Raw genomic sequence first — 20,059 nt, 5'->3', positions numbered from 1 at the left:
ATTAATATACACCTAGTTTACACAATCCAATCAGAACCTCGTAAGTTTTTTATTAAGTTTTGGGTAAAAAATTAGAAGTGTAGAAGCACATTCTTTTTATCTTTTAATTTTATTGATTTTTTTAAACTTTGTAAACCTAACTGTTAAAATATGATATATTAGATAAATATACATCAAAATTTTTAAATTTGGTCAACATAGATCAATTTTCAACAAGATTTTGATCAATTTTTTAGGCGAAAACAGTAATATATCTAAATCTAGTTGGTTTTTGGTATTAAACGTTTGTAGAGCAAAATGTTTGAGTTTTTTCATCTTTTTTAAGTTTACAGTTTATTATTCACACAAAATAATATTTTGTGTTAAAATTAGTACCAGTCGTGTTTTGCATTAAAAATTCAGACTAAGTGGTTTTGTAAATCAACTTTGTCAACCAATTTGTTAACAAACAAGTCGTTATAAAAATTGACTAGAACCTTGATAGCTAAAATTTGAACAAGTTTTCTTGAAAGTTGTACTATTTGTAATCCAAAATTTAATCCAAAAACCAGACAAATTTTTATTTGATTAAATTCGTCTATAAATTTGTCTAGTTACTTATCAATAAGTTGTTTAAAAAATTGACTAGTTTTTTTTAATCTTCTAAAAACATTTGTACTCAATTCGCTTCCAAAGACCAAGTAGGACAAACGACGTGAAAAATTTGTTAAAAAACTTATTTAGTTACCACTTATCAACAACTTAAAGCAAAAATCGACCAAATTTCTAACTTCACTGGCTCGAATTTGAACAAATTTTAAAAAAATTGTACCAGTTGCTTCCAAAATTTTAACCAAAAGATAAAAGCAACGTGCCAACTTAATTATTTGATTAACTTTGTCTCAAAAATTTATTTTACCACTAAGTTGTTCTACAAATTGACCAGTTTTTAAGTTCGCTGGCTCGAATTTAAAAAAATTTGAAAAAAAATCGAAAAAAAATTGTACCAGTTGCATCGAAAACTTAAACCAAGTACGACAAACAACGTGCCAACTTTATTATTTAATAAACCTTGTCAATAAATTTTTTTCAAACTCGCTAGCTCAAATTTGACCATACCAGAAAAAAAATTTTGGGATGCAAACCAAAGTTCAAACCAATTTGGTCAAAGTGCCAAGTTTAAAAAAAAATTGGTAACTAGTAAAATAGATTTTACCAATAAGTTGACCAGTTTTTAAACTCGCTAGCACGAATTTGACCAGATCTCAAAAAAAATTTTGTGGGGATGCAAACCAAGGATTGAACCAATTTGGCCAAACAAAGTGCCAAGTTAGAAAAAAAACTTGTTAACCAGTAAATTTGTATCAATGACCATGATTAACAAATTTGTTTGTCCCCTGTGATCCAAAAAACGTCCAAAATGTTGGCGTCTTGTACCAACGGAACTTTAGACTTAGATGCACGTCTCTGCCACAATGATTCCCTTTGGCAGAACGTCTCCGACGATTCTGGCATAGACACATGGGCAATTCAACGTATAGTATCCACAGTAGTCCCTATTTTCTTCACCATCATAGGCCTGGCTGGACTTCTAGGAAACGCCCTTGTGGTCCTAGTGGTAGCCCTTAATCCTGGCATGAGGAGCACCACTAATATCCTCATCATCAATCTGGCAGTAGCAGATCTCCTGTTTGTGATATTTTGTATCCCTTTCACTGCAACTGATTATGTCCTGACAGCCTGGCCCTTTGGGGATTTGTGGTGCAAGATTGTGCAGTATCTGATTGTGGTAACTGCTCATGCATCGGTCTATACTCTGGTTCTGATGAGTTTGGATAGATTTTTGGCAGTTGTCCATCCTATTGCGAGTATGTCGGTTAGGAATGAGAGGTATGCCCTAAGGGCTATCCTTTTGACGTGGACTGTGATATTGACGACTGCTATTCCGGTGGCGCTGTCGCATGGAGAAGTCAGGTAAGAGGAAAATGATACTTTGAAATTCGATATCTTGAAAACTGTGGTAGATAGAATATTTGTGTAAATGGGAAAAATGTAGCTCGTTTTATATTCTTTACCTTTGCTGAATATATGTATACCAAAAATATTACTGTAATCGAAATATTTGTCAAAAACTAAAACATTTCATATGTAAATTGGGGTAAGAGGACATGACAGTTTGGAAATTTATATCTCGAAAACTATGACAGATACGAAATTTATGTAGATGAAAAAAAATTTAGTTAGTGTTATGCCTTAAAACTTTGTCTAATAGTTATATTACATATAAGTTATATTAAGCGAGATATTTGACAAAAACTACAACATTGCACGTTTGATCTGAATCAAGGCGAGAGAAGTAGATGATTAGATTAAGAAGTCGGGTAGGGAAAATGATAATTGTTTGAAAATTTAAATCTCAAAAAACGATAAATGATAGAATATTTGTGTAAATGAAGAAAATGTAACTCGTTTTATGCTCTTTAATTTCGCTGAATATATGTTAAATGATAATGTTATAGTAATCGAATATTTGGCTAAAACTAAAAACATTGAATATGTAAATTGAGGCAAGAAGACAAGACAGTTGGAAATTATATCTCGAAAACTATGACTGATACGAAATTTATGAAAATGAAAAAAATTTAACTAATTTTATGCCTTAAAACTTTGTCTAGCAATTATATAACATAAAATTTATATTTAGCGAGATATTTGACAAAAACGACAACATTACACATTTGTTTTATTTTTAAGCTGCACCTTTAATTTCGCACGAAGGAGTTAGGTATGGAGGAAAAAAATTATATATCTTGAAAACTATAATAGACAGAATGTTTGTGAGAATGGGAAAAATGTAGCTCGTTTTATGCTCTTTAAGTTTGCTTAATATATATAAAACAATAATGTTATAGTAATCGAGATATTTGGTAAAAACTAAAACATTGTAAATGTAAATTAAGGTAGGAGGATAAGACAGTTTGGCAATTTATATCTCTAAATCTATGACAGATACGAAATTTGTGTAGATGAAAAAATATAGCTAATTATATGCCTTAAAACTTTGTCTAACAGTTATATAACAAAATAATTATATTAAGCGAGATATTTGACAAAAACGACAACATTACACATTTGTTTTATTTTTAAGCTGCACCTTTAATTTCGCACGAAGGAGTTAGGTAAGGGGAAAAAATTTAGATATCTTGAAAACTATGAGAGATAGAATATTTGTGTAAATGGGAAAAATGTAGCTTGTTTTATACTCTTTAATTTTGCTGAATGTATGCATAACAAAAATGTTATATTAATCGAGATATTTGGCAAAAACTAAAACATTGCATATGTAAATTGAGGTAAGAGGATAAGACAATTCGGAAATTTATTTCTCAAAATCTATGACAGATACGAAATTTATGTAGATGAAAAAAATGTGACTTATTGTATGCCTTAGAACTTTGTCTAATAGTTATATAACAAAAAATTTATACAAATCGAGATATTTGACGTAAACGATAACATTGCACATTTGTTTTCTTTTAATTTTATACTGCATCTTTAATTTCGCATGAGAAAGCTAGGTAAGGGTTAATGATAATTTGAAAATTAATATCTCGAATACTCTAAACGATAGAATATTTGTGTGAATGATCAAAATGTAACTCGTTTTATATTCTTTACCTTTGCTGAATATATGTAAGACAAAAATATTATAGTAATCAAGATATTTGTCCAAAACTAAAACGTTGCCTTTGTAAATTGAGGTAAAAGGACATGGCAATTCGGAAATTTATTTCTCAAAATCTATGACAGATACGAAATTTATGTAGATGAAAAAAATGTGACTTAATGTGTGCCTTAAAACTTTTTCTAATAGTTATATAACAAAAAATTAATATTAAGCGAGATATTTGATAAAAACTACAACATTGCACATTTGTTTTATTTTTATGCTGAATCTTTAATTTCGCACGAAGGAGTTAGGTAAGGGGAAAAAATTTAGATATCTTGAAAACTATGAGAGATAGAATATTTGTGTAAATGGGAAAAATGTAGCTTGTTTTATACTCTTTAATTTTGCTGAATGTATGCATAACAAAAATGTTATATTAATCGAGATATTTGGCAAAAACTAAAACATTGCATATGTAAATTGAGGTAAGAGGATAAGACAATTCGGAAATTTATTTCTCAAAATCTATGACAGATACGAAATTTATGTAGATGAAAAAAATGTGACTTATTGTATGCCTTAAAACTTTGTCTAATAGTTATATAACAAAAAATTTATACAAATCGAGATATTTGACGTAAACGATAACATTGCACATTTGTTTTCTTTTAATTTTATACTGCATCTTTAATTTCGCATGAGAAAGCTAGGTAAGGGTTAATGATAATTTGAAAATTAATATCTCGAATACTCTAAACGATAGAATATTTGTGTGAATGATCAAAATGTAACTCGTTTTATATTCTTTACTTTTGCTGAATATATGTAAGACAAAAATATTATAGTAATCAAGATATTGTCCAAAACTAAAACGTTGCCTTTGTAAATTGAGGTAAAGGACATGGCAATTCGGAAATTTATTTCTCAAAATCTATGACAGATACGAAATTTATGTAGATGAAAAAAATGTGACTTAATGTGTGCCTTAAACCTTTAATAGTTATATAACAAAAAAATTAATATTAAGCGAGATATTTGATAAAATCTACAACATTGCACATTTGTTGTGAATTTTATGTGAATCTTTAATTTGGACGAAGGAGTTAGGTAAGGGGAAAAAATTTAGATATCTTGAAAAGTATAATAGATATGATGATTGTGTGAATGAAAAAAATGTAGCTTGTTTTATACTCTTTAAGTTTGCTAAATATATGTATACCAAAAATATTACTGTAATCGAAATATTTGTCAAAAACTAAAACATTTCATATGTAAATTGAGGTAAGAGGATAAGACAATTAGAAATTTATTTCTCAAATCTATGACAGATACGAAATTTATGTAGATGAAAAAAATGTGACTTATTGTATGCCTTAAAACTTTGTCTAATAGTTATATAACAAAAAGTTAATATTAAGCGAGATATTTGATAAAAACTGCTACATTGCTACATTTTCTTTTAATTTTATACTGCATCTTTAATTTCGCATGAGGAAGCTAGGTAAGGGTTAATGATAATTTGAAAATTAATATCTCGAAAACTATGAACGACAGAATATTTGTGTCAAAGAAAAAAGTATAGCTCATTCTATAATCTTTCATCGTGTCAAATAATTGTAAAACAAAATATTAATATTAAGCAAGATATTTAACAAAAACTAAAACAATGCACAATTTTTGTTATGTAAATCAAGGCTAGAGAAGTAGATGGTTTGGAAATTTATACCTCGAAAACTATGACAGATACGAAATTTATGTAGATGAGAAAAATGTGACTTATTGTATGCCTTAACACTTTGTCTAATAGTTATATAACAAAAAATTTATATTAAGCAAGATATTTGATAAAAACTGCAACATTGCACATTTGTTTTCTTTTAATTTTATACTGCATCTTTGATTTCGCATGAGGAAGTTAGGTAAGGGTTAATAATAATTTGAAAATTAATATCTCGAATACTCTAAACGATAGAATATTTGTGTGAATGATCAAAATGTAACTCGTTTTATGCTCTTCAATTTTGCTGAATATATGTTAAATGATAATGTTATAGTAATCGAGATATTTGGCAAGAACTAAAACATTGCAATTGAGGTATTGTAAATTGAGGTAGAAGGACATGGCAATTTAGAAATTTATATCTCAAAATCTATGACAGATACGAAATTTATGGAAATGAAAAAAATGTAGATAATTTTATGTCTTAAAACTTTGTCTAATAGTTATAATACAGAAAAATTGTATTAAGCGAGATATTTGACGTAAACGATAACATTGCACATTTGTTTTATCTTAATTGCACATTTTATTTCGCATGATGGAGTTAGGAAAGGGTTAATGATAATTTGAAAATTAATATCTCGAATACTCTAAACGATAGAATATTTGTGTGAATAAACAAAATGTAACTCGTTTTATGCTCTTTAATTTTGCTGAATATATGTTAAATGATAATGTTATAGTAATCGAGATATTTGGCAAAAACTAAAACATTGCAATTGAGGTATTGTAAATTGAGGTAGAAAGACATGGCAATTCGGAAATTTATTTCTCAAAATCTATGACAGATACGAAATTTATGTAGATGAAAAAAATGTGACTTAATGTGTGCCTTAAAACTTTTTCTAATAGTTATATAACAAAAAATTAATATTAAGCGAGATATTTGATAAAAACTACAACATTGCACATTTGTTTTATTTTTATGCTGAATCTTTAATTTGGCACGAAGGAGTTAGGTAAGGGGAAAAAATTTAGATATCTTGAAAAGTATAATAGATATGATGATTGTGTGAATGAAAAAAATTAAGCTTGTTTTATACTCTTTAAGTTTGCTAAATATATGTATACCAAAAATATTACTGTAATCGAAATATTTGTCAAAAACTAAAACATTTCATATGTAAATTGAGGTAAGAGGATAAGACAATTTAGAAATTCATATCTCGAAATCTATGACAGATACGAAATTTATGTAGATGAAAAAAATGTGACTTATGGTATGCCCTGAAACTTTGTCTAATAGTTATTTAACAAAAAATTTATACAAATCGAGATATTTGACGTAAACGATAACATTGCACATTTGTTTTATTTTAATTGCACATTTGATTTCGCATGATGGAGTTAAGAAAGGGTTAATAATAATTTGGAAATTAATATCTCGAATACTCTAAACGATAAAATATTTGTGTGAATGAACAAAATGTAACTCGTTTTATGCTCTTTAATTTTGCTGAATATATGTATAATAAAAATGTTATAGTATCGAGATATTTGGCTAAAACTCAAACATTGCATATGTAAATTGAGGTGAAAGGACAAGACAATTTGGAAATTTATATCTCAAAAACTATAAGAGATACGAAATTTATGTAGATGAAAAAAATGTGACTTATTGTATGCCTTAAAACTTTGTCTAATAGTTATATAACAAAAAATTATACAAATCGAGATATTTGACGTAAACGATAACATTGCTACATTTTCTTTTAATTTTATACTGCATCTTTAATTTGGCACGAAAGAGTTAGGTAAGGGAAAAAATTTTAGATATCTTGAAAAGTATAATAGATAGAATATTTGTGTAAGTGGGAAAAATGTAGTTTGTTCTATACTCTTTAACTTTTTTTAATATGTGTATTATAAAAATATAATAGTAATCGAGATATTTGTTAAAAACTGAAACATTACAAATGTAAATTGAGGTAAGAGGATAAGACAATTTGGAAATTTATATCTCGAAAACTATGACAGATACGAAATTTATGTAGATAAAAAAAATGTGGCTTAATGTATGCCTTAAAACTTTGTTTAATAGTTATATAACAAAAAATTAATATTAAGCGAGATATTAGACAAAAACGACAACATTGCACGTTTGTTTTATTTTGATTGCACATTTTATTTCGCATGACGGAGTTAGGAAAGGAAAAATGATATTTTGAAAATTGATATTTTGGAAACTATAAACGATAGAGTATATATGTATAAGATAAAAGTATAGTTCATGTTATAGTCTTCTATTTTGTTTAATAATTGTATAACAAAAAAAATCATATTAAGCGAGACATTTGACAAGAACTTCAACAATGCACAAAATGTTTCATGAAAATTAAGGCCTGTGGAAAAAACAATTTGAAAATTTATATCTCGAAAACTATGACAGATACGAAATTTATGTAGATGAAAAAAATGTGACTTATGGTATGCCCTGAAACTTTGTCTAATAGTTATTTAACAAAAAAATTATACAAATCGAGATATTTGACGTAAACGATAACATTGCACATTTGTTTTATTTTAATTGCACATTTGATTTCGCATGATGGAGTTAGGAAAGGGTTAATGATAATTTGAAAATTAATATCTCAAAAACTATGAACGATAGAATATTTATGTCAAAGAAAAAAGTATATCTCATTATATAATCTTCTATCTTGCCTAATAATCATAAATGAAACATTAATATTAAGCGAGATATTTAACAAAAACTAAAACAATGCACAATTTTTGTTATGTAAATCAAGGCTAGAGAAGTAGATAATTTGGAAATTTATATCTCGTAAACTATGAGAGTTACGTAATTAATGTGGATGAAAAACATACAGCTAATTTTATGCTTTTTAACTTTACCTAACAGTTATATAACATAAAAAAGTTATATTAAGCGAGATATTTGACGAAAACGACAACATTGTACATATTTATATTAATTTTATACTGCACATTTGATTTTGCATGAAAGAGTTAGGTAAGGAAAATGATAATTTGAAAATTAATATCTCAAAAACCATAAACGATAGAGTATTTATGTAAATGAGAAAATCTAAGATAATTTTATGCTTTTCAACTTCGTTTAATAGTTATAAAACAAAAAAAATATTTTAAGCGAGATATTTGACAAAAACTAAAGGAAAAATGACTAAAGGTAAGAAAAAATGATGGTTTGAAAATTAATATCTGAAAAACCGTAAACTCTAGAATATTTATGTTAAAGAAATAAAAAGATAATTTCATGCTTTTAAACTGTGTCTGATAGTTATATAACAAAATGTTTTTATTCTCTGAGTTATTTGAAAAAAAAACTGAAGCTTTGCACATTTTATGGCTATAAATTTTCATCCCTATACAAACATATGTATCTAAAAAACAAGCAGATATAGAAAGTTATTGCATATGCAACATTTATAAATAATTATATACTAAACAATTTATTCTAATACATACTTACTATAAATGTATATTTTTCGAGATATTAATTTTTTTCTATTTTTCCAGATATTCCTACGGAAACGAAGGCTACTCCTCCTGTGTTTTCCTAGAATCGGCAGGATATTCTAGACCTGCCTTTCATATATCATTTTTTGCCTCTTCCTATGTAATGCCTTTGACTTTAATATCATTTTTGTACATGAGGATGTTGGCAAGGCTTTGGAGAGGACCTATGTCGTCACATCATTATAGGGTAAGAAAATTTTCATACCAATTCATAAACATTTTTGTAGAAATTTTGGTTGCAATTGCCTTACTGTATCTTGAAAACAGTTGAAGATAGAAATTTGGTTATTAAGCAACAAATGTGCAGAATTCTGTGTACTATAATATTGTCTAAGACATCTGTACTGTATATAGTACAGGAAATTAGATATTTATGCTGAAGTGTAAATTAGTGCGTAGAGGCTTCAGGATATTGCAGCGAGTTATGTCAGAATGTCAGAAACGTTCTTTTGCGTTAAAAGATTTTAAATCTCAATTTTAAAGTATACCGAGTTGCTTTAGAAATCTACAATGTTAGACAATATTATAGACAATTAAATTTTAAATAAATTCTCCAAATATTGCATTCAAATTAGCCAAACGATTCAAAAGTTACAAGACATATAATAAATGTTTTCCCCAACAAGTTATTAGCATAATTTACGGTATTCACATCCGATTTTAATGATTCCACGTATAATTACAAAATTATTAATTAGCATATGAGTCATATTCGAATCAAATGAATTGCTAATTAATAGAATTATTGCTATTTATTACCAATATGTATCGGAAATGTCAACAGAACATATAATGAGTCCCACATGAAAATTTATTTTAAAGAGAAATATTTGTGAGGGAAGATTTTAATTACTTTTAGTTCCAAAGTAATTAATTGGGTATTTTTAATTATTCAAATTTAATATGGTAGAATACATATGAGGGATAAAATTAATTTTTTCCGGCGATAAAACATGTAGGCGTATTTTTATCATTATGTAAAGTCTGTATATAGTTTTATCAGACGTGCAGTTTAAATTGGAATTTTAAAGTATACCGAGTTGCAATATGATATAATACTGTTAGACAATATTTTAGACAATTACATCTTAAACAAATTCATCGAACACATAATTCATTTAAATCGAATCGTTCAAAAGTTACAAGAGATGTAATAACCAAACTCCCAAATAAGTCATCAAAGTTAATTCCTCCCTTTGTCAATTATATTTTTATTGTACCCCGAGTTGCTGTAGGGTCGTTTATCCCTAAATTGTGTCCACTCGTCTACATTATTTTCTATATATAATTCCACAGGAGAGTCGACATTAGCATATTTGCATGTAGTTAATTTTAAACAGAAGTAGTTATTCAGGAGCAAGAGCAAGTGGGTCGAAACAAATGAGAAATTACCATATAAATGGCAAATGTTTTATTTGCGAATACAGAGAGATGAATTATAACCTGGAAACAAGGTGAATTCAGGTTCAGAGAAAAATATGTGGTGTTCAGAAATTATAGGAATCGACCCGGTGTAGTGTTAATAGCCAATTGGATAGAAAAAAAACTTTGATCTGCGTTTTTGTGTTGTATCTATTGTAACTTTTAAATGGTTTGTTGAGGTACTATATATTCTGCAGAATGTGTAGAATTAAATAGTCTATAATATTGTCTAACATTATATTGCCCTGAGGCAAATTTGTATAATTCAAAAAGCAACGAAAATAGAGTAAGATAATTTGCATAAGCTCATTCTGGTATTTGGTTGTTATATCTCTTGTAGCTTTCAAACGTATTGTTTAAATTAAATTGTATATTCAGCAAATTTATGCAAAATTGTTTAGTGTATAATGTTGTCTAACATTATTATGACCTGCAGCAACTCGGTATACTCTAAAATAAAAATTGAACTTAGCAAAATATTTTAAGAATTCAGTTTTGTATTCATTTGTTATAAATTTCATAACTTTTAAACCAATAGTCTGATATGAATATTATACTAGGAAAATTTGTTCAAAATTGAATAATTTGCAATATTGTCTAACATTATATTAATTTACAGCAATTCGGTATACTCTGAAATTGTTATTAACAATAGGAAATTTTTCCTAGTTATCTTTGATAGGTTATTTGGGCATTCATTTATTATATATGGTAACTTGTAAACGGTTCGACTAAATTGAATAAAATATTCGGCAAATTCGTTCAGGATTCAACTATCAACAATATTGTTTAATATTATTATGATTAGAGCAGCTGGTATACTCTAAAATCAATATAAACTTAGCAATAATTGTACGACATTTAAGACTCAATTTCTGCATTTATTTATTATATCCCTTGTAACTTTTAAATGGTTTGTCTAAACTGCATGAAACATTCTGCAAATGTATATAAAATTGAATAAGCTTTATTATTTTCTCACATCATGAAACCCTAAAACAACTCTGTATACTTTAAAATGCTTTTGAAATTACCAAATATTCTGAATAGGTCTATAATTTAAGTCAAGCACTAATATCATATTTACAGGTGCATTTATTTACTAAATAATTTAAGTAACTTTTGAATCGTTTGTCTAATTTAGATAAAATATTCAACAAATTTGTTGAAAATTAAATGATATATAATATTGTCTGACATTATGATGACCTACAACATCTCGGTATACTTTAAAATTGCAATTGATTGTTGGAAATCACTTTATTATTATCATCTCTTGTATATAATATGAATGATATATTGGATAATTAATAACTATAATATTAGAAATTAGTTTTTGAATCAAATTGTAGACTTTTAAGTATAAAAAAAATATTTTTTTTCATAATATCTGTATATAATAAAACTGGAGTTCTGATTTTTTCTAAAAATAAAGGACTAGTTTTTTCTTGCATCATACTGCACCAACATTTTAATTTTTATTGACTATAATAATTCAATATAGACATGTTATGAAATTAGTAAAAATAATATATACTTTTAGCTTATGAAATAAAATAAAATCAATTTTCTATCTAAACCAACAACGCAGAAATAAATTTTTGAAGGTTGCGAAAACCCACGAGTACAAATATCACCAGATTTTGTACATTTTTGAAACAATTGCTCGTATATTAAAATATTGCATAAAGCAATTAAGCATTAAATTTAATTCAGCGTCATAAAATAAATCAAATATTCAAAAACCTCTCGACTATTCCCAAATTTTTTTTCCATTCATCACAAAAAGTGCATTTTTCTGTCGGATAAAAATAATATGTCACCGGCAGCCGGCAGCAAATATTTCTCTGTTCGTTAATTAAAAATGCAATTAAATCCTTTCGTACAAAGTGCAGCAAACAATCATTTGCTGCTCAATTAATAAAACGTCAGATTAATCCTTCGACGGTTGTTCATTATTATTAAAAACTCAATTGGATTATCTAGTACAATAATTCGAGAACAAACCGTGAATTTATATAGAGAAATAGAGTGAAGGATGTTTATTAATGAAATGCATTTTGAGTAAAGGTAAAATGGAATAGTTGAAAGGATTTTGTAGTTTTTTTTTGAGAGTCATGTGTAATGAATAAAAGGTAAATATATAATTAACTAGTGGTGTATGGTATCGTGCCTTAAAGCAAATTGCTGGAGCTTGCCGTACTGTAATGAAATATTCGAGAAATTTTAAATGATTTCAAATATATCATTACAAATACTGTAACTTTCATTATTTTTGCTATCTTGTTATATCTGAGCAAATCAAATGTAAATCATAAATCAATTTATCTCCAGAACATTAACAATCGTCATTTCATTACGAATAAAATTTCAAAAAAAAAAAATTGCCTTAATTTACACAAAATTGAAAAAGTGCTCCCGTATACTCACAGCCTAAACGCATTTGCAAACAATTCTGTGCGACATTTTACTTATACTGGGCTTAGCTTGGCGGCATTTTCACATTTTTCCATAGTTTTCACAAAATTGGAAAAGTCCTCCAGTACACAAACAGTCTAAACTCACATGGGTAAACATTTGTACCAGAGTGGCGCTAAGACTGTGCTTAGCCTGGGCAATTGTTTGAATTTTTAATCAAAAATTACAAAAATATTTTATGGAAAATAAAAAAAGATGTAATAATTTTTTATCTTCAAATGCAATTGATTTGTCAATACAAGCAGAAAGTTCTTAGATCATTCAAATCGGACGCTTAGTTCACTCAAAAACTGCCATTTTTTGCACTGTATCTTTGAAATGGCGGGACCTGCCTTTGCCAAAACTAATCACCTCTTCTCCCAATCATTACAAATTGAATGTTTTTTAGATCATTCAAATCCGATACTCAGTTTTCTCAAAAACTCGATTTGTATTTTCTGCACTCTTTGCTCCGTATCTCCGTAACGGCTGGACCTGCCTTGGCCAAAAACTAATCAGCACATCTCCCTATCAATAGGGATCGAATGTTCTTTAAACCAACCAAATCGGTTGATCCGTGTGCCCGAAAACACACACATACACACACACACACACAAACACACATCCATTTTTTCTGAGGTATGTCAAAATGTTCAGAAACCTTTAAAACGTCGAGAAATGCAAAAATTTTCATTTTCGATTTTCCCCCCATTACTATAACTACCATACGGGAAGTTAAAAAGGACTCTACTGACAAACAATTTCTTAGAAATTAAAAAAGGACTTTACTGACAAAAAAAACATGAGATCCAAGAAAAGGACTCTACTGACAATTAGTAAAAATTTAGAAAGAAACTCTACTGATAACGAAGTTTATGAAATCTAAAAGGGACTCTACTGACTAGCAAAATAAAAATAAAAAAAAGGACTTTATTGACAAAAAATCATGAAACCTAAAAAAATAACTCTACTGACGAGGAAGTTTATAAAATCAAAAAAAGAACTCTATTGGCAAGCAAGTTCATAAAATAAAAAAAAGACTCTGCTGACTAGTAAATTCATAAAACCAAAAAAAACTCTAAAGAAAATAAGCAAATTCAAGAAATAAAAAAAATGAATTCTACTGACGAGCAAGTTCATAAAATCCAAAAAGAAACTCTACTGACTAGCAAAATAAATATCACAAAAGGATTTTACCAACAAAAAAAATCATGACGAAAAAATGCGGACATACAAAAAACACACACACACATCCATTTTTTCTGAGGTATGGCTTAAAAATGTTCAGAAACCTTCAAAACGTCGGGAAATGCAAAAATTTTTATTTTTTATTTTCGGCCCATTACTATAACTACCCTACGGGAACTTAATAAATATATAATTCATTATGCTAAAATAATTTTGCATACAGATTTTACTATATCCTTAAAAAAATAATTAAAATTTATTCAGAAAACCATTTACTTCATTATTTTTTATCCAATGTATGTTTAAAACTTAAGCAAAAACCATATAATGTAATGTCTTCTATAATTCATAAATCGCGCAAACAATGTCTTCATACATTTATTTGACTCATTTATAAATTTGGCAACATCTCACAAGGACAATTGCAGTTGCACGTGATTCTTAAAATTGTGCAAATTCAGTCTTCGGCTGACAGTCGACGCCTTCGGGTCGGTCGTGGTTTGTTTTGATTTTTATCGAGTGCAATTTTATTCGGGTGTCGTGTGCTAATTTATCGAAAACACTGGGAAATTCAATTTGTAAGTAATAAATATATATTTATAATTAATACCTGTTACTATATACAGTATAGATTTGCGTGAAACAATAATATTCTGAATTTTATTCAATTTATTTAACAATTTATATCTGCTTAAGATTTGACCTTGAACGTATGCAGGTGTTTGATAAGTCGAAACTTTTGAATTCATTGATGCATTTATAGTGTGTAAAGCAAGTTTATTGAAGTTTTTATTAACAAATTTGTGAAATTAGCTATTTTATGATATTCTGATAGGTTATAGTTGCTTAAGTCGTACCCCCTATAAAATAAAACTATATTAATTAGTTTATATACAACAAAATATTTATAAATTTGATAATATAGATAATTTTCGATGATCAACGATTCAATTACACTTTATACTTTTTGTCATTCTATTAAATTTACACTGTATATTTATTTAAGTACTGGGACGCATGGCATCGTGCCTTAAGGCAAATTGCTGGAACTTCCCGTATCAAAAATTATTATTTTTTTAAAAACGATAAACATTTTTGAAAAAAATTTACTTCGCAAAAATTAGATTTTTGAGAAACTGTCAATATTTTAGAAATTCTGAACTTTAGAATATCTGATAATTTGATGTGCATATATCTAATAATGATTTTTGACCGCCAGATGGCATTTTTTTTACTTTTTTTATAAGATCTCCGAAACCGCTAGACCTGCCTTCATGAAAATTTGAATTATTCAAATCGGACGCTCCGTTCTCTTAAAAACTGAGTTACCGTTTTCGTCACTTTTTGCCCCGTATATTCGGTACAGCTAGACCTGCCTTTGCCAAAAACTAATCAGCACGCCGCCTTATCAATACGAGTCGAATGTTTTTTAAATTATTCAAATCGGTTGATTTGTGTTCCCGAAATCGTCGACGAAAATTTGTATCCGAACACACATACATACACGCACATACACACACACATACATCCATTTTTTCTAAGGTATGCCAAAATGTTCAGAAGGTTTTGAAACGTGAAGATATATAAAAAAAATTATTCTCGATTTTTTTGCGATTACTATAACTTTACTTACGGGAATTTAAAAAAACTAGGGGGCCATTTACGAATTTTTGAAGAAAATTGACTTTGTTTAAAAAAAATTATTTTTATTTTTTATATTTTGTAATTTTTTGAAAATTTTGAACTTTTTTCAAAGCATTGACAAAATAAATTCAGACTCTTTAGGAAGAAATTTCCAAGTTATTTGATGAAATCTAGAAAAATGTCCTAAATCCATATATTGCTAGTTAGTACAATATACGATGTTTCAGCAAGTTTTAGTTCAAATTTCCCAAAGCAAGTGTATATATCTGGAACTGTCGATTTTTGTAAGTTTTATGTAGTTTTTAATGGTATAACAAAATTATAAGCTACTAGAAGAAATTTCCAAGTTATCTAGTTATAAAAAATCTAGAAAAATAGGCAAAATGTCACTTTCAACTTGTTCTATTTATTTTCATAAATATTTCTAACTAACATTTTATTTATTATTACTATAAATAAATCTTACTCATATATAATATAAAATAACATTTCAACAATAAACAAATTAAATAAATATCACTATAAAATATAAAGTAAGTTCACCCTCGTCTTTTATATTTTTTGCTCACCCAACCTCTCACTTCCAATCTACTTTTGACAGTTTCCGTAATTCCTTTTAGCTAAAACTTTACACAAAGAATCTTTAACTCATTAGCTTTCATTTTATAAAAATTTTTACTATAGTTTTTATATGAATTTTCAGGGTAACGGAGGCAGTGCCGTAGGGGCTGCAAGTTCGAGGGAATCACGACGGGGTAAAAGACGAGTGACTCGTCTTGTAGTAGTCGTCGTGGCTGCTTTTGCAATTTGTTGGGCACCAATACAGGTCAGTGAAAAAATAAATTATATATATATATATATATACTAGCAAACCCAGCCACACGTTGCCGCGGCTATTATTAAAATCCACCTGATTAAAATTTGAATACGTTTGACAACCAACATTTCAATCCTTTTTTCATAAAAAATATCAATCCAAAAATAAATAAAATCCGGATTGAAATTTGATCTATCTGTCTATAAATATATACAGGGTGTTCCAAACCTCAACGGGTTGATAGTATTCACTCTTAACTGTTCTGCATTATAAAAAAAGATTATCTTGCATTCTTAGAAAATTATGAGCTTTTGAATAAAACTTAGAGCTTTCGTATTACTATGACCATGTTTTGGTTATTGTGGTTAACTTTTAATAATACATTTGAACTTTGAAGTCATAATAGTAAAAATAATTACATTTACTATACTAATTGCCCTTATTTTTCAAGAATTAAGATTTTCTGTTATACAATGAATTTAATCAAAATTTGTCTACTTTGAGAAGTCTTCCTTGAAGAAAAATGTACTAAAGGTTTTATCAAAAATTGGTATATTTTATCAGAATTATAAAATGTTAAAAAACTTGATCATAATAAAAAAAATCGAGTAAAAAAATAAAAAAAACTGAAAAAAAAACAATAACAACAGCTAACTCATTCAGTTCTCACATTAGAGCAAAAATTATTATGTCATTTTTAGGTTTTAATGTTTTTACTCAAACTTTTTAATGATGAAAGTATCAAGTATTTTATAATCCTCATTTTTAGTATAGGTTTCCAGAGGAGTGCCTCTTAAACTCGACTGATTTTGAAAATTTTTAATTGATAGTTCAACAAAGTGTCTTAGTTCTTGAAAACATTCTATGTATGTACGGATACAATTTTTCGTCCACGTTTTTGAGCGCACAGATCAACCGATTTGAATGATTCAAAAAACATTAGACTTTTATTGATAAGAACATGTGCTCACTAGTTTTTGGCAAAGGTAGGTCCAGATGTTTCGGAGATACGGAGCCGAGAGTGCAGAAAAGACAAATCGAGTTTTTGAGAGAACGGAGTATCGGATTTGAAAGATCAAAAAAACATTCATTTTGTAATTTTGGGGAGAAGTGAATATTAGATTTTGGCATAGGCAGGTCTAGCCGTTTTGGAGATACGGAGCTAAATGTGCAAAGAATGACAGAATGATTCAAAAACTGCTTTTGCTATGCTTTTGGGAAAAGAATTTTTGTTTAATTTTCAAAAACCATTTTTTTACTAAAAATTATTCTTCGAATATTTCATTATGGTACGGGATGTTCCAGGATTTTGCCTTAAGGCACGATGCTATACACCATTAGTTTCCAATTTTTTCAAGACAGTTACATCACTCTGTTTTGGCTTGACGTTGAGTTCTGGGATACCCTGTATAAATAATATATGACAGTGCATTTTTATATATGCAGAACCCCAAATTTGCATGTGCTCTACAATCAGTTCGTATAATATGTCACTATTTGCTCAAAACTTCTGCTCCAAATGTATTTGAGTAATTTGAATATATGTACATAGTAAGTAGAAACGGACATTGTACAACTACTAACTAAACTTACTTAGTTAAATTTAGTAACTTAGTAATAACCACGACAATACAATTTAATAATAATTGCTCCAGGTAAATTTTTTTCATGTCTTCTCTTCCAAATATTTATCTCTCCATAAATAACAATGTTCAATCTTTGATATTACACGGAAATTTCGAATAAAATCACAGTGTTTGCATTCGGGGTGCATAAGTTACGTCAAGGGCTGATGCTGGCTCGCCTTGAAAAACAACCCTTAGGGCATACACTGTGTATGGGGGTAGCTAATGCAGATGTGAAACGCAATAGCATGACGAACGAACGTAAACAAACAAACATCCCCATATATGAATTATTCAGAAAATAATAACCTAATTAATTGGAATGGAAAAATAATTCGAAAAACGTAAATAGGTAAAGGAAATATTTGTAAAAGCATCGTTGGGTTTTATTTGATTTTACAGATCTCAAGAACTACATATAAGAAAGTATTTATATGCCAAAATATTCTTTACTGTGTCTACTTTAATTCTGCATACTCTAATTTAATAGTTTTCTTTGAAAATTTTGAGTTATTTACATTTTCTTCAAAAAGTCCACGTTATACATGAATAGGTGATATGGAAATGAATATTACATGTCGAGTTACATTTAAAATTTACAAAACATACTTTTCAGGTAGTAATTGTACTTGAAAATATTCTTTAATAAGTTGCTTTCGATACTGTATTTTTACTTTTGATAGTTTTCTTTGAAAATTTTGAGTTATTAACATTTTCTTCCAAAAAGTCCCCGAATATGAATAGATGATATTGAAATGAATATCGCAGGTCGAGTTACTTTTAAAGTTTACAAAACATACTTTTTAGGAAGTAATCATACACTAATATATTTTTTATTAAGTTGCCTTCGATACTGTATTTTTACTTTTGATAGTTTTCTTTGAAAATTTTGAGTTTTTTGCATTTTCCTCCAAAAAGTGCAAGAGAATGAATAGGTGATATGAGAATGAATATCGCATGTGGGGTTATTTTTAAAGTTTACAAAATATACTTTTTAGAAAATAATTGTACTTGAAGATATTCTTTAATTAGTTGCCCTAGATACTGTATTTTTACTTTGAATAGTTTTCTTTAAAAAATTTGAGTTATTTACATTTTTTTCCAAAAAGTCCACACAAATGAATAGGTGATATGAGAATGAATATCGCGCGTCGAGTTACTTTTAAAGTTTACAAAACATACTTTTTAGGAAGTAATTATACGTTTGGATATTTTTTAATTAGTTGCCTTCGATACTGTATTTTTACTTTTTATAGTTTTCTTTAAAAATTTTGAGAAATTTACATTTTCTTCCAAAAAATTCCCGTACATGAAAAGGTGATATGGAAATTAATATCGCAGGTCGAGATACTTTTAAAGTTTACAAAACATACTTTTCATGATGTAATGATACATTAATATATTCTTTAATAAGTTGTCTTCGATACTGTATTTTTACTTTTGATAGTTTCTTTGAAAATTTTGAGTTATTTACATTTTCTTCCAAAAAGTCCACGTACATGAAAAGGTAATATGGAAATTAATATCGCAGGTCGAGATACTTTTAAAGTTTACAAAACATACTTTTTAGGAAGTAATCATACACTAATATATTCTTTACTAAGTTGACTTCGATACTGTATTTTTACTTTTGACAGTTTTCTTTGAAAATTTTGAGTTATTTACATTTTCCTCCAAAAAGTGCAAGAAAATGAATAGGTGATATGGAAATTAATATCGCACGTCGAGTTACTATTAAAATTTACAAAACATACTTTTTAGGAAGTAATTATACATTTGGATATTCTTTAATTAGTTGCCTTTGATACTGTATTTTTAATTTTGTTAGTTTTCTTTGAAAATTTTGAGAAATTTACATTTTCATCCAAGGAGTACCCTAAGTTGTATATATACTGTCAACTAATTAATAATAATCTTAGGTACGATATATTATTTTAACACTTCCAAATATCGCATATATCTATTATATAGCTCCC

At 27.9% G+C, this 20,059-nt stretch overlaps 1 protein-coding gene across 1 annotated transcript; it reads left to right on the top strand.

Annotated features, from left to right (window-relative positions):
* Positions 1 to 1,399: 1,399 nt before the first annotated feature.
* Positions 1,400 to 17,255, top strand: LOC113372848 (allatostatin-A receptor-like). The gene is made up of 4 exons (XM_026613183.1): positions 1,400 to 1,953; positions 8,931 to 9,098; positions 16,359 to 16,467; positions 17,160 to 17,255. The coding sequence occupies exons 1-4, from the start codon at positions 1,400 to 1,402 to the stop codon at positions 17,253 to 17,255; spliced, it is 927 nt and encodes a 308-aa protein (XP_026468968.1).
* The last annotated feature ends 2,804 nt before the right edge of the window (positions 17,256 to 20,059 follow it).

Source organism: Ctenocephalides felis, unplaced genomic scaffold, assembly GCF_003426905.1.
Source record: "Ctenocephalides felis isolate EL2017-DRISC unplaced genomic scaffold, ASM342690v1 CF-g0.4_SCAFFOLD_01604, whole genome shotgun sequence".
Classification (NCBI taxonomy): domain Eukaryota; kingdom Metazoa; phylum Arthropoda; class Insecta; order Siphonaptera; family Pulicidae; genus Ctenocephalides; species Ctenocephalides felis.
This window is presented reverse-complemented; position numbering and strand designations above follow the sequence as displayed.

Excerpts from the sequence above, each read along its gene's own strand:
- LOC113372848 (XM_026613183.1), top strand. The coding sequence starts at position 1,400 with ATGTTGGCGTCTTGTACCAACGGAACTTTAGACTTAGATGCACGTCTC. Across the intron at positions 1,954-8,930 it reads CTGTCGCATGGAGAAGTCAG|ATATTCCTACGGAAACGAAG; the intron begins GTAAGAGGAAAA and ends CTATTTTTCCAG. Across the intron at positions 16,468-17,159 it reads TTTGTTGGGCACCAATACAG|GTTTTAATGTTTTTACTCAA; the intron begins GTCAGTGAAAAA and ends TGTCATTTTTAG.